This window comes from Rhinolophus ferrumequinum, chromosome 13 (assembly GCF_004115265.2).
Source record: "Rhinolophus ferrumequinum isolate MPI-CBG mRhiFer1 chromosome 13, mRhiFer1_v1.p, whole genome shotgun sequence".
NCBI classification, from domain to species: domain Eukaryota; kingdom Metazoa; phylum Chordata; class Mammalia; order Chiroptera; family Rhinolophidae; genus Rhinolophus; species Rhinolophus ferrumequinum.
In genome coordinates this window covers 17,601,121-17,615,970 of record NC_046296.1, presented here as the reverse complement: position 1 = coordinate 17,615,970, position 14,850 = coordinate 17,601,121, and the positions used below count along the sequence as shown (strand labels likewise).

Genomic DNA, 14,850 nt, shown 5'->3' with positions numbered 1-14,850 from the left:
ACCCTGTCTCATTATTCAGTCATCCTTCACCACAAACTAAGCCCAGGAGGAGGGGGTGGAGCATGTCCAGACCAAACAGAGAGGCAACCTGTCGTCAAGAACCAGGTGAAAGGTGCTGTTAAATAACTTTAATGGTTAACGTGGGAGTCACAAGGGAGGCGCATTCTGTCCCAGGGCTCTGCAGTGCCGTCCTCAAAGCTGGTTAGTGCAGGAGGTAGGGCAGGGTTGGTTCCAGTTTTCTCCCAGGAAGGGCCTAGGGTGTCCCAGCCAGCCCTCGGAATGAGTCCCTCGACACCATGACAACCACAGCTTTGAGGGGCTTCTGCCCCCCACCTCCAGCCTACTCCTAGTCCAGCAGAGGAAGGGGAGGCCAAGCTAGCCAACCTGCCACAGACAGCGCCGTATCCAGAGCCCAGCTGCGCACAGGTCATCTCCTCTTCTGGCCAAACCTGTTGGCAGTACCTTTCTCTTTCACACCGGTGACTGGAGCCACGTGCGGGGTGGGCCTTTGCTGCAGAGGCCTCTGGGCCGTGGGGATCGATGCGGGGGTAGAGGGGCCACGGAGCAGGAAGCCCTGGGGGAGTGGTCTGGAGGGGCAGCATCCAGGGAGAATGTTCGGGGTCGCCCCCAGGGCAGGGGGTGGGTCCGGGCTGGGGCCACTGAGGCAGGCGTGCAGGGATTAGGCAGGGCAGGCTGGTCTGTAAACATGGCTAGCCAGGGTGGGGGCGTCTCCAGCCTCGCGCCCTCCCGCTGGGCCAGGATGTCTGTCACTGCTGCAATGTCATCCAGTGGCTCAATAGCTGTGGCACCAGGAAGGGGATAAGGGGAGGGAGCTAGTCAGAGCTCAGGGCCCAGGCCTACCCAGCCCTGACCATCACCTGTCACTGTAATAGGAGGAAAGCAAAGCCCGGATCTCAGCTGAGATTGCGGTATCCTGCAGGAGCAGCCCCTCCCCTGGGTCCCCTGGAGCCCCAGGCTCTGGTAAAACTATGGGATAGAGTACAGTGTGGACAGGGATGGGGGTGGGCAGAAGTGGGTGAAGAAATCAAGAAAGAGGAGGAAACATGAAAGCAATGCCAGGCAAGTGAAGGTCAGAGGAAGAGACAGGAATCCGCATGCAGAAAGGGAAACAAAAAAGAAGAAATTAGGAAAGAAATCCATGAAATGAGTCTGGTTCTCTGGGGTTTTGTTTTGAACTTTGGTGGAGGTGGTTCTAAGAGTTGGAGAAGAAAAAGGAATACACTAGGACTCGGTGGGACGTGGATCCCCGGAGCTCTGCCTTAGCCCAAAGTGTACTTTCTGACTGCTTCCATTATCTGGGTTCCCTTGAAGCCCCCAGTCCCACTTCCCATCAGATTCCCGGAGTATCCTTTCACTCACCCATCTCATGGTACAAGGAGCCCTGCTTGGCCAGTACTTGGGGTGGTTTCCGGGGAGCTGGGGTTTCAATCTTCATGATTTCATCACAGCACTGCTTCCACTGGCCTGAAGGGAAAGCACTGATTGGGGGCGGGCAGAGGGGGGCAGGACTGAGAGGGCCAAGCTGCCCTCTCTTCTGCTACATTCCCTTCCACACATTCTTGAAACAGAGGCTTATGGTAAAAATAACAAACTCCAATTCCTCTCAAAGGTTCAATCCAGTCCCCTCCTCTTACTCATGTCAAAGAAAAGCTGCCACAGAGCTTCCATCCAGCTCTGCAGGGCTCCCCGACTCTCAGTTTGAAGTGTGTGTGTCACTTCGTCCTCCCCATACTGGTTACTGATGCTCAGGGTGAAGGGCCGGCCTGCAGCCTGGTCCAGCTCCCCTGCCCGGACTCGAGTCTCCTGCAGAAAGAAAGGGTCTGCTTCCAGCTCCACCTTGGTCACAGAAGTCAGCAGGGGCTCAGGGCGGGCTTGGTCGTCCTGCCTCGGAAAGAGGAGCTTGTGGGGCTTTCACCAAGCCCTCTTCTTTGCATCCTACTGACCAGCGTGGGAAGAAATGGCAGGAAGGGACTGGGGCTGTGACAGTGGTCCTCAGTCAGGGAAAGAGGGGCTGGGTGGGGAAGGCATGGAGGCAGGCATGAACGCTGAGACCCGGGGTCCTTCGCTATTTCCATGAAAGCTGGCAGGAAAGTCAGCAGAGGCTAGGGGACAGGGGGTCACTGGACTCGGGTTGGCAGAGGAAACCAGAAAAAGATGGAGTAGATGGAGATCGGACCCTGAGGGGGAAGATGGCAGGAGGATGAGAAATCCGAAACTGGTTGTAGGATCCTCTCTGAGAACTGAGAGGGGCTGAGGGCTGGTAAAGGAGAAGGGACACAGTTTTCCAGTGATGCTGCCTGCGGAGAGTATGGTCCCTCAGCACTCCTGGCCCTGCAGCCGGGTGTGGTGCTGTGAGCAACATGAGGCTTGGATCTCTCTGAGGTCTGTGCCCGCCTTCCTGGGGCCCCAGGACCTGGTGGTGTGACCACCAGGGGACCCATCACCTTGTTGATTGCAATAGTAAACAGTGGCTCTTTCCCGGTGTCTGCATCTTCGAGTTGCCGGTAACAGAAGAGGTTTGTGCCTTTCAGGACTCCGTGCACTCGTGCCCAGTCCTGCCGCTCCCCAGCTTGCTGCATAAATGACCCAAGGTTTCCTAGGGGAATCACACCCCCTCACCCACACACCCCTCTTCCCAGCCCCCATCAAAACTCTGCTCCTTCCTGCCCACCCTCCTGTCTGAGCGTCCTCTCATCCTGCCATACCCCTCCTCCTACCTAGAACTAGATTTTTCCATAGTCCTTCCATTCCCAAGTGATCCAGCTCTGCTCTGCCTTCCCCCATGCCTTTCCGCTTGTCAGGGCCCCTCACCTGCACCCTGAGGGAACCACTTGCAGTGGGCTTAGTCATGCAGAGAGGCTGAGCCACCAGTCGGCAACACACACTCCCATAAAGGGGCAGCCAGGCAGGGTTCTCCTCTGGCAGGGAGAGGAAGTGCAGGGTAAGGGTGGGGCGTCAGAAGGGACCATCCAACGGCCACTCTTCTCACCATCCAGCATCCCCCAGGCACACACATACTCACCATGGCTGGCAAGGGTGAGGTCATGTGTGCGGAACCCATCTTGCACTGCTGCCAGGGTGAGCGTGGTGTGAGCCAAGAGGTGGTAACGAGGGCCACTGCAGGCAGATGGAGAAGGGGGCCTCAGCCACGTGAAGGGCAAGTGAGGGCCACGTTAGATGGCAGGCACTGTAGGGCTGAGTGTGGGTCTGCCCTGTTCCCACAGCCCCATGGATAACTAGCCTGCCTCCCCCACAGGGGTGGGAACAAACAATTACTGAGTTCCTGCTAGGTGCCGAAGCCTGTGCTTTATGTATCTTATCCTACTGTATTTCCATGACCGCCCTGTGAGCTTGATGGCATTCTTTAGTTAACAGATGAGGCAGCTTGAAGTATAGAGAGGTTAAGAAATTTGCCCATAAGATAGAGTTGGTAGGTGGTGGAGCTGGGATTTGAACTCATGTCCGTCTCTAAAATCAGCATTCTGTTCGTTACCCTAGAGGTTCTCACACTGTTTCTCAGAGGCCCAATGGTTGCACAGGGCGCTTCCAGTCATCTGTAGGCACCACCACAGAGCCCAGGCCACCCGCCTCCAACCAGGGTACTCCATCCACGTAAGATCGTTTGCTGCTGCGAAAGAAGTGAAGACCCAGGAGCCTAGCTCGCCCTGCACTCCCGTGGGTCTCCTCAGTTGGCTTGGGCCCAGCTATGAGTGCCTCCCAGCTAAGTGGCCACTGCTCACCCATGTCTGTCTGCACGTCCTGGCAGCCGTGCAAAGTAGGTCCTGCCTGCTCCCCACAGCTCAGAGGTCACCCGTGGCAAGGACAGGCATCTGAGGGCCTTACCCCACAGCTGGGGTGGGGAGCAGGATGGGACTGCTCCCCGAACCCCCAGCACTCTCCAGCGATGCCCGGACACGCCTCCCGGAGGAACGGCCTAGGGAGCTGCTGAGTTTGGTGGCCAGCCTTTTGGGGGCACCAGCCAGGGCCCCTTCCTCTTCCATGCAGGCCCCATACAGCTCCAGCCGGAGGTCAAAGTCCGGCCCTGCCTCGGTGCTAGGGAAGTGTGGGAGCAAGAGAGAAGGATGGTTCTGGAGAAGTCCAGGAGGCACGAGGGCTGGGGGCGGGGTGGAGGATGTCTGTGGTACCAGCTCAGGACAGCTCCAGTAGGAGGCCCACTGTTGCTCTCGCTCTCCCCTCCCCTCCCCTCCTTTCGCCTCCCCTCCCCGTAGCTACCTTGGGCAGGTACTGGAGCAGAGTGGAGAGAGGAGGGAGCCACAGGGATGAGGTACTCACAAGAGCAGGCTGTTCTGGAAGGAGATGTCCGTGAGGGTCCTGTCCACCAGGACCATCTCCGTGTCCTGAATGTCTTCCCCCAGCTGCAGCAGCAGGAACACAGCCCAGCGGTGCAGGTCTGGGGACAAAGAGGGCAAAACTGGTTAAAAAACAAACCCCCACATAGGAGCCTCCATACTCCGCGTCACTCCCCTGGATTTGTCCCAGTGTATGTGGAACTCACCGCCTTTGTTCTTGAAATATTCTGTGTCCTTCCACATGAGTGGAATCCGGAGGTCTAAGGGGTGGAGGGGTAGGAATAAATGTTGAGCCGGGGCAGGGGGTTGTGTGGTGGGGCAAGGAGCCAGCGGCTGGAGTAACTGTGCTTCTTACCAGAGATGCAGAGCCGGCCTCGGCAGGGGGAGCGATCGGTGGGTGGCCCACTGTCAGAAGGCCTGTGGGCAAATCACAGCGTCCCAGCCTGGCCTCCAGACACACTCCCCCTGGCTGTGGCTCCCAAGGGCTCTAGGACCGCCCCCTCCCCAGCCCAGGCAGCCCCCAGGTCCCCAGCCAGAGGGACTGGCAGAGTTGTAGATTTAACCCAGGGGCTTGCTGGGATCACTGGAGGCAGTTAGCTCTCACACAGTACAAGCTCAGAACTCCTCTCCCTCCAAGTACCCTCCCTCCCCAAACCCCTGCCAGGGACCAGTGGGAAGTGAGGGGACGGGCCAAGAGACTCCCTTTCAAGGGCTGTTCTCTGTTAACCCCCAGGCTCGGAGGAGTTTGCAGGCTTTCTTTTTAATAAGGGAAGCTGCTTGTCTGCAACACTTCATCACTTCTTAGGTATAGGAGGGTTGTGGGTCAGTCATAAAATCAAGTGGACCAGTGTTTAACAAAAGGAAAAAAACCCAAGTAGGAAACATTTGTGTTCCATTTGCCACAAACCTCTCTCTTCCCCCTCAGCTCTGATTTCTCCTTTACCTTCTGGCTAGATAGGCTGAGCTTTCCCAGTGCCCCAAGTTCCCCAGTACCCCGCTGCAGGGCCCCAGACACCCGGCTTTCCTCACTTCCCTGCCTAACATCAGGACCCACCAAGCATGTGTCTCTCTAAGGTGACAGCCAGTTTACCCACAATAATTCATGATGCCACTGATGTAATTAGCAACTTAGGCCTTAAGCTAAATGACGTGGCACTGATGGCAGTGTGGTTAGCTGTCAGGGACTTGGGGTATACAAGTCACACTGTCCAGGCCGTGTGGGGGCTCGGGCAGGGCAGAGACTGTTGATGGCTGCCTCTCAGGAGACAACAAACTCATAGTAGAAGCTGTCCCCCTGTCTGCGTGACCTTCCTTCAGCTTTCTGGGGCAGGTATAGAATGAATGGGTTTTCTGCCTACCCTGTAGCTTCCTGGGTGAGCTCTGGAGGGCTCCTGGCAATCTCTCCTTGTGTCAGCCTTCGGGGCTGAGCTAGAACCTTCTCTCACTCAGCCTTGCGGGTTCAAGCAGACTATTTTGCCAGAAACCAATTTTCTAAGTGACCAACTTATCAAAAACGGCCAATTCTTGGAATGATCAATTTGCCAACTATTTTCTCCAACATTTTACCAGAGCACCCCCTCAACCATTTCACTGCAGATCTGTCAGATCAGCCGAGTGTAATGTCAGGGTTGCTTGTGTTTCACATCCAGAAGCCGAGCCCTTTTAGAATGCACTGTCTAATTTATGTGAAGGGGCAGCCTTTCCCTTCAATGTTTTTGGTTTTTTTTCAATTAATTTCTTCCACAATCCCTGCCTCTGACGGTGAACCCCAGGTAAAATGAACTACTGTCAGTTTGTGGTAAATTGGCTAGTCAGCAAGTTGGCCATTTGGTGAACCGGCTTTGAGAAAAGTGGGCTTCCAGAAGCCAGCCAGCCAGCCAGCCTCCTCAGATCGCAGACAGGGGTATCCAATTAGCGCTTTTGCATTACGAACCCTCAGACTGGCAGCCTTTCACCAGAGACACTGGCTTTCCTGAGCCCAGCCTAGCTCCTCAGTAGTGACCTCTGCGCAGCACACTGCGGTGCTGAAACACCACGGTGTCTTGTCTTCCAGGTCCCTGACATGGGGGGGTCGGCTTCAGGGTGGTCCCCTCCGGACACACACATGCGGCACCCCCCGCCCCCAGAAGCCCTCGCGTCCCGCTTGCTCACCGCCGGCCTGTCTTCCCCAGCACCTGCGCCTCCTTGCGCCGCTGCAGCTCACCCATGTAGCTGAGGATACGGCTGTTGCACACCAGCAGGCTCTTGGTGGCCTGCAGAGTCTGCTCTCGCTGGGAGCAGGCCGCCAGCAGCTTGCAGGCCCCTTCCCTCATCCGGATCTCATGGTCTAGCTTTCTCTGCAACTCTGTGTCCTGGCCGGAGTGAGGAGAAGGATGAGAAGGACATGTCAGGCAAGGGACAGGCAGACACACCCTCCAGTCCCCAAGTGGGCTGTGGCCCAGGGGAAACTTGTATTTCAGGTACCTCAAGGTTATGGGTTGAGTCTCAACCTCCGCTGCCCAAGAATTACCAGAGCAGCTTTGTACACATACAGATGCCTTCATGCATTTGATGGGGGAAGTATACATTCCTTCAGCTTCTTTCGAGTGCAGTTTGGAAAAATCTATGAAAACTACAAATTCACATATTCCTTTGATCCAGCTATCCAATATCTACTTTATCCTACAGATATCGTCATACGTGTGGGCAAAGCCATATTCATTGCAGCATTGTTTTAAAACACCAAGAATAAAAGTCATTCAAAAGGGCATTGGTTAAATAATTTACAGCTCATGTCTACCATGGAATATGGAATATTGCAGACATTAAAGAGTTAGACATGTGTGCAGATATGAAACATTCTTCAAAATGTGAAGTGAGAAAAGGAGAACAGTATTATAGTATGCTACCATTCGTGCACAATATACACACGTGCCTATACACGGATGGAGATCCGCATATACAAGTAGTGGTTGCAGGACTGGGAGCCAGGAATGGAAAACAGATTTATTACACTTATGTATATGTACCCGTCTTTACTACTGTACTATTGGAAATTGTGTTGCCTTTTTAAAAACTTAAATCTTCTCAGTTTAAAAAAAAAGAAAAAGTACCAGGCCCTACCTTAGACTTGCAGAATAAGAAGTGGGGCATGTGCTTTTTTTTTTTTTTTAAACCACCAACTAAAAGGAATGGACACAGATAGTAAAGGCCATCCTGGGTTACCGCAAAGAACCAAGTGGTGGGGGAGTATCAACTTGGCAAGGGAGCAGTGGAGAAGGAGCATACCACCTACAGAGTTTACCCAGTACACACCCTAAATTAGGGGTTTGCCCACCGCTGGCGCTCTGAGCTTGGGAGGTGAGGACAGAGGCTAGGAGTGGGGATGGGGGCAGGCGAGGCAGGAGGTCAGGAATGAGGGGTAAGCAGGTTGTGCACAGGGCCAGGTGGGGGGCTGGGGGAGGCACCATGAGTCTCAGAACCAGTCTCCCGGAAAGGAGCCCTGGAGGTCTCGGTACAGAGCGGAGGGGAGGGCACCAGTTTGACAAGAGACAAACCTGGGTCTAAGTCACAGCCCTGCCAGCCTTGAGAAGCTGGGCAGAAACTTATTGGAAAAGCACTGGAAATGTACTCAACCTCCCTAAACCTTGGTTTCTCCATCTGTAAAATGAGGATGAAAATAGTCCCCAGGGGCCAGAGTTGGGAGGACTCAGTGAGACAGGAAGGTAAAGCATTCGCCGGGTGCCCGCATGTGGTACATGAATGGTGAGGATGCTCATTTTCAGGATGTTACTTTGGCAGCAGTAGCATTCACCCAATAAACACGTCCAAGACTCCACCGAGAAACCAGCTGGTAAGAGATGCAGACATTAATAGCTGCTCCATAAGTGCCATGTCATGGCATAAATACGCTCGTAGGCAATAGACCCTGTTTGCTTCTGGTTGAATGACAGGGAAGGCTTCAGAGAGGTGGAAGACTAACCCCATCACACAGTACAGATCAGCTCAGGAGGCAGGCCAGTGGAGGCATCGGACTGGAAGATGGGGGGAAATGTGACCACCGAAAACCTGTCTTCTCCCTCACACCAGGTCTCTTCCACACCCTGTGCCCTTGCTTCCGTCCTCGTGGCTCCAGCCTTCAAGTCTCGAAGACATGAACACCCTAAATTCCTGCTTGCAAAAGCCTTGTTTGGCCTCCCTGCAGATTCTTCCTTCACTATCTATTCCCAGGCCACTGGACAAGACCAGACTCACACCCCTTGCCTCAGTACTGTTACCCTTCCTGACCTTTCAGAAATAGGCCAATTTAGTACCAAAGCCCCCTCCACCAGGAAGCCCTCCCAGACTAAACAGCTCCCCTCAGCACCGCTATATCTATCTGTGGGCACCAGGGTCCCACCTCTGCTAAGCTTCCCTGCTTGCCAACCCCCATCTCATTCTGCATCCAGCTTCCACCACAAACACCCCCAAACGAGTGAGGTGGGGGCGCGACGACAGATTGGCGTCCTCAAGCCCCCCTCCTAGCTGGCGTCTCCCTCCCGGCCCCAGCACTCACGGATCCTTGCCTAGCCCTGGCCATTGCCCGTGCCACGCCAACGCAGGCACCGCAGGGCGCTCAGGTCCGGGAAGCCGCACAGCTCCGGTGCCGGCTCAACCACCCCCACCCCCGCCCGCGGCGCTCAGGGCGCCGGTGACATCAGCTCCCAACTGCCGCGATAACGGCTGAGGGGCTCCAGGGCGCTGGCGGTCCCTCCGTGAGTCTGGCCAGGCTAGGCTCCGGGCTCCCAGTGACATGACCATGGTGTGACGCTACCACCGGGAGCGCCTGAGTCGATCTGTAAAGGGCTTCCGCCCAGGGCTGGGATCTCAAGCTGCAGGAGGCCCGTCCGCTTTCCCTCCAAGGTGACCCCTTGCCCGGGAGCATGCGGGAAGAGGATAGAGTGTAAATTGGAATAATTGGGGCTGCGGAAGTCACTGGGCCAGCCGGGATGAACCTAAGGGCCCTGCTACCGGTAGACACCCCTGCTACCACACACTCACTGCCCTCAGGCCCCAAATCCACTCTCCCACGGCACAGAAACCCCAGCTCCAACACTTTGGACAGAGTATCTCAGGAATCCTGGTGCAGTTTCTGGATCCCTGTGCTTTGCATTCATCTCCCTACCCCAGGGATAGCTTCTTGTCACCCCTTCCCCACCCCCTACGCCCACATCTTCTCCCCAAGGAGACAGCATTTTCACCAGACTATCCAGAGAAAGAGCCCAGAGTTGGATATCAGCCAACTGACATCCAGGGTCAGGGCCCAAGGGGCTGAAGGAGGATGAGTAATGGGCTGAAGCCCCAACACACATTAGGCCCTCCAGGGACGTCCTTTCCTGTCCCTCCTACTCTCTTCTGTCCCTGACTTCCTACCCTGCTTCACCTTCTGTTCCCTTCAGAATCTCCACCAGGGCTAAATTCAAATCCTAGCTTAGGAATTTCACTAGCTGTGAGAATGTAACCTCTGTAGCCTCAGTTTGTAAACCAGTATTCCACCTCCTTTATAGCATTGTTTGAGGATTAAGTGGGAAAGTCTAACCTCTACCTGGGCCCAGCACATATTTAAAAACAACCTTTCTCTTACTCCCACCTCCCCTTTACTTGCAGCTTAAGTTGCCTCCTCCAGGAAGTCTTCTTGGATTTACTTTTCTATGTCTACCTCTCTTGCCAATCCCCGAAACATCAATGGGTCTCTCTCTTAGGGGGGAGGGAGGGGGACTGCTGAGCTTCGTGGAGAAAGAACACAGCATCCAAAGCCCATAGCTGAAGCAGAGGTGACTAAAGTGAAATCTAAGGCCCTTCCTCTGCCCCAGAATTTGGGCAGACCTCCCATGAAGAAAAATTACTTGGGGATGGGGGTGGGGGGGATGCAGAATTTAAACATTTAAATACCTAGACCAGCTCTGAACAATAAAATTTGCAATGATGGAAATATTCAGTAGCCATCTAGCACTTGAAATGCAGCTAGAGCAACTAAGGGAACCACATTTTTTATTTTATTTCATTTTAACTAAATTATAAATTTAAATAGCCACATATAACTAGTAACATGGACAGTGCAGAAGACCTGGGACAGCAAATAGGTTTCATGTCATATACCAACACAGAACAACAGGTAGTGTCCGAGTCCCGACAGACTCACTGGGCACCTTTCTGCATATTAGAAAAAGGTGACTCACTCTAGGCAAACAAATTAGAGAAAGGTGCCTCCTCCTGATGCAGCCTAAAAGCCAGGCCAGGACTCCTACCTCTGCCTGGCACCCTTATGAAGGAAACAACCTGCACAATTTATGCCAAGGTTGTGCTGAGAAAGATCCTGAGGTACATCTGGGCTTGCTGGTAAAGCGTGCCATGAGTGGTTGTAACGTCTACTATGACCAGGGAATCAGGGTTTGAGCTGAGAGGGGTAACACAGGTGAAATAAATTGCCATTCCTGATCTAGACTCTCTCCAGTCCTGCCTCGATCTCCTCAGCAGAAAACCTCTGCCTGGTGCAGAAGGTCATTTCCAAAGCTTCCTCCATCTTCCCCATCTCAGTCCATGACCACACCGCCCAGTTGCTTAGCCACAACCTAGGAATCATCCTGGAGTCCTCTTCGCCTCAGCCCTCACATCCAATCCATCAGCAAACCCAGTCAGATCGACCACAATCGTTTGAAATCCACCCACTTCTCTTCTCCACCACGAGCACTTTCATCCACATCACCAGGTTCACTCCTCTGATGCTGTAACAACCTCCCATCTGGTGGTGGTCTGCTATCTCTCGTGCCAACCCTCTTCTCTCCCACTCCCGCCCCCACCGATCCCAGTGTCCTAAGCAGCCATCATTTAAAAACATTAAATGAGTCGTCCCCCTGCTTAAAACCCTTCCGTAGGCCAACATCACACTGAGTACAATCTAAGTGCCTTGTATGACTTTCAAGGCCCTGCATATCTGTTCCCTGCCCATGAGCTTCACCCCAACTATGTTCCAGCCACACCGGAACTGGAACTCATACCCACGCAAGAGCCTCTGAGCTTTCCGTGCCCTGGCTGGAAAGCCTTTCCTTCAACCTTCAAATCTCTCCAAACCCTTCTGGTCTCCTCTGCTCAACGGCCTCCTCATTGAGGCCTTCTCTGACCAGCACATCTAATGCTGCTTTCCCTACCTCATGTTGATTCCATCCCCATTGTCATCATAATTTCACTGTGTGAGATTACTTATGTGTTTGATGTTTATTGTCTGTTCCCCAGTCTAATGGACCTTTCCTGTCTGGTTCACTGAAGTATCCCATGATCTAGAAGGGAGCTTGGCACATAGTAAGTGTTCAATGAATGTGTTTAAGAATAAATGAATAAGCAGCTCCCTGCCATCTCCAGAGCCAGCAAAATCTTTACATGCTGACCCAGAGTCCCCTTCCCCTTCTCTGTGAAGGCCAAGCAAGGCCTACAGAACCACCTGTCCCTCTCCCCACTTTGAGCAGGCCCACCCTCCCCCCTCAGCCCCGGCAGGGGTGAGCAAGGCAGAGACTGGGGATGGGAGGCATGCATGGATGCACGGGGGTGGGGTGGGGGGCGCTGCAGGACATTACCTCCAGGCTGAGCGCCATCTGCCGAATGTAGAGCATATTCAGGTCCTCCAGGATGTGCAATCTGTCCTGCATCTCTGTGCCCCCCAGTGCCTCTTCCCTTGTCAAACCCTCCAGAGGGAGGGGGCTGGCAGGTACCACACTGCCCCACAATTCCTCCTCCCACTGCTTCCCTGCTCTTGAAAGAGATGGGCAGCTCCTGGACAGAGGGCAGAGGGTGCCCCTGTCCCTCTGCACTCCTGTTAGATCCCTCTGGCTGTTGCGACAAACTTTCCTTGCCTACCACTGTTCCAGGGCCCTGGGGAGAGCCAGGCATGGGAGCAAAGGAAAGCGAGGTGAGGGTAAGTGGGGTCCCGGGAAGGGAGGCCAGCTGCAGAAGGGGCTCTGGGCACAGAGTGTCCAGTCTTGCTTTGGTGGCAGCTGTTCTCCCAGCTGTGGAAGAAAAAGGCCCTTTCATTCCGACTCTGGCCCCTCCCCAGCCCCCGCCCACATCCCTGGCCGGGTGGACAGAGAATCTGTGTGCCAGTAGGGCCTGAGGGGCAGGCACAGCTGGAAGGGGGCAGGGAGGGGACGCCTCAAGCAGGTTCTACAGAGTCCTGGAGTTTGTCAGGAGGCAGGAGCTTTCCGAGAGGAGTTCTGGCTTAGTTTGAGGAAGAGCCATGGAAGTGAGGACTTGGGAGAGTGAGCCCTGGGAGTGGGACAAAGGGGTAAATGCGGCCCAACCCCCAGGGCCACCTCTTCCAACTTAGGGGCCCCATCCAGCCCGACCCCCCACCCCTACCCCGGCTCACAATTACCTCGCTTTTCCAGCAGAAGGGAGAAGAGGGAGGGAGAAAGGCAGGGGTGTGCCTGTCTGCTGCTGCCCCCGCTCCCCTCTGCGGGCCCCTTCCCTTCCAGACAGGAAACCAGCCCCGATTCCCAGCCAGCTGCAGCTTTGCCTGCCCCCCCCTCCACCCCAGGCCCACGGAGTCACACTCCCCTGGGCGGCTGGCCGGGCGCAGCGGCTCCGCCCCGGCTCTCCGCTCTGGCCCCCAAAGGCCCGGCTTATCCCGGGGCGGCCCCAGCCCACAGGCCCCTCCCTCCTGGTCCCGGGGCCTGGCCCCTCATTCTCCCACGCTAGCCACGGGCGGGGTTGCTTGTGAGAGACCCGACAAAGGCCCTGTCCCCGAAGCCCACTAGCTTCTGAGTCAGAGAAGGCCCGGGACACCAGAACGCGGGTGTGAAAGGGCCTTTGTTCTGGGCAGGCTGGGGGGGAAAGGGCAAAAGCCAGGCCTGGAATCCCCGCCGGAGAGAGAGTGGGGCGGGAGGAAGGACCCCTCATTTAACCCTTCCAGGCCCAGCAGGGCAGGAGAGCTGACCTTGGAGACAGCCTCTTAGCTGTCGTTACTTGCTCGCTCTCTCAGCCCTAGCTCAGACCCTCCGAAGCCTCGCTAGGGCTCAGACCTGGGCACCCTGAAGAGCGCTGGGCTCGGGAGGAAACTGTCAGACTTGGGGCTGGACTCATCTCAGTCCCCAGGAAAGGAGTGGGTGTGGAAAATAACCCCTAATCATTAAAAGGGGCCCCTCTCCCAACCACACACACACAGACACACACACACCTCTTCCCAAGCCCTTCAGGGGCACAGAGGAGCGGTTGGGGAGAGCGTCAGAGAAGTGGGCAGGTCTGGCCTGGAAGTCGAGACTGATGGTGGAGGCTGTACCCGACGGTTGAGACAGGTTGCGAGATGGGGCTGACAGCCCGGGGAAGGAGCGGGCGTCCAAGCCAAGAGTCCAAGCTGTTGGGCCCCGCCCAGCTGCCTACGGTCCTTTGCGCGGGGATGCCCAGGAGGGGCCTGGCACATTTGGGGAATTGAACCCATGGCCCCTTCAAATGAATCCAAGCGGAGTTTGTCCGGGCAGAGGCAAATCATCCCAACCGGGGCAGGGAGTGTCTGGGGTCACACAAGTCCGATTAACGTGCATACGGTCCGCGCCCGACTTTTTAAGACAACCACCACGGGTTTGGACACAGCCAGCAGCGTCCCCGCCCCCCGGCGTGCGCGAGGGCGGGGTAGAGGCGGCCGCGGCTGCGGGAGTCCGGGAGGGGAAGGGAAGGAGGAATGCGGGCGCTCACCTCCGGCTGGTCGCTGAAGAGGCTGAGTCGGAAGCGCCCGCGTTTGAACTCCATCTCCAGGGCGGAGCCCCTAGCCACGGTGACCCGGCTCCGGTCGTTTCGAGAAAACATGCTGGCGGCTCGACGCGTTTGCCCGCCCTGTGCGCTTCCCGCGCCGCCCGGCTCTGCCTGGTCCGCTCCGCTGCAGTCCCTCGAAGTCCGCCCGCTGGCCCGGGCCGGGAAGCTCACGCTGCGGAGTTCCTAAACTCCGCCCCCGGAGACGGCACCTGGGCCGGGCAGGGCACGGCCCACTCCTCCTCCACCCCTGCCAAAAGCCCGGCCTGCGGGACCAGTCCCGGGACGCCAAGCCGTCTTAGTCCCACCGCGACGATACCCAACGCCTCGCGAGCACTGCGGGGGCGCACCATCCCTTCCGGCCCGGAGCGCCTCACCTGGACACGGGGCGGGGCTTCCGCCCCTCCCACCGCCCCCACCTGGCACGTCAGATTCCCTGAGCGAGGAAAACCCCTTGGCCACGTGGATCGCCGCCGGGCTCACTTGAGCAGCTTCTGAAGAGACCGTTCAACTTCCTACAGTCCCAAATGTTCCTTCTTCATCCCCCTCCACCGTTAGTCTGCCCTCCCGGCTCTCTGTCCATCTCTTGTGACCAAAATTCATGGGGCAATGCCTTGGAAACGTGTCTTGGAAACGGCTTGGAAACCTGTTCTGTTACTTACTAACTGTGGCACCCTGACTCAGTCATTGAACTTTCTGAGCTTCTGTTTTTTCATCTGTTCAATGGGGATACTGTAATTATCTACACTCCTCGGGTTGCTATGAG

General features: G+C 56.0%; 1 protein-coding gene across 13 annotated transcripts; it reads right to left on the bottom strand.

Annotated features, from left to right (window-relative positions):
• Window positions 1-94: 94 nt before the first annotated feature.
• RTKN (rhotekin) lies at window positions 95-14,301 on the bottom strand. Of its 13 annotated transcripts, none has more exons than XM_033125317.1 (13): window positions 12,715-12,954; window positions 11,921-12,349; window positions 6,483-6,682; window positions 4,687-4,748; window positions 4,538-4,591; window positions 4,315-4,432; window positions 3,865-4,074; window positions 3,044-3,138; window positions 2,833-2,939; window positions 2,466-2,594; window positions 1,656-1,824; window positions 1,381-1,485; window positions 95-800 (listed from the first exon to the last, which is right to left on the bottom strand). In XM_033125317.1, exons 2-13 carry the CDS (start codon window positions 11,990-11,992, stop codon window positions 472-474), a joined length of 1,650 nt encoding a protein of 549 aa, XP_032981208.1. In that variant the 5' UTR covers window positions 11,993-12,349; window positions 12,715-12,954; the 3' UTR covers window positions 95-471. The 13 variants fall into 13 exon arrangements, with proteins under 13 accessions (XP_032981208.1, XP_032981213.1, XP_032981206.1 ...); XM_033125315.1 differs by lacking the exon at window positions 12,715-12,954 and adding an exon at window positions 13,516-13,826 and having other exon boundaries at window positions 114-800; window positions 4,315-4,453; window positions 11,921-12,095; XM_033125309.1 differs by having other exon boundaries at window positions 114-800; window positions 4,315-4,453; window positions 11,921-12,095; window positions 12,715-12,961.
• Between the last annotated feature and the right edge of the window lie 549 nt (window positions 14,302-14,850).

Excerpts from the sequence above, each read along its gene's own strand:
- RTKN (XM_033125312.1), bottom strand. The coding sequence starts at position 14,141 with ATGTTTTCTCGAAACGACCGGAGCCGGGTCACCGTGGCTAGGGGCTCC. Across the intron at positions 2,595-2,832 it reads GTGGTTCCCTCAGGGTGCAG|CAAGCTGGGGAGCGGCAGGA; the intron begins GTGAGGGGCCCT and ends TCATTTATGCAG. Across the intron at positions 1,825-2,465 it reads TTACTATTGCAATCAACAAG|GAGACTCGAGTCCGGGCAGG; the intron begins GTGATGGGTCCC and ends TTCTTTCTGCAG.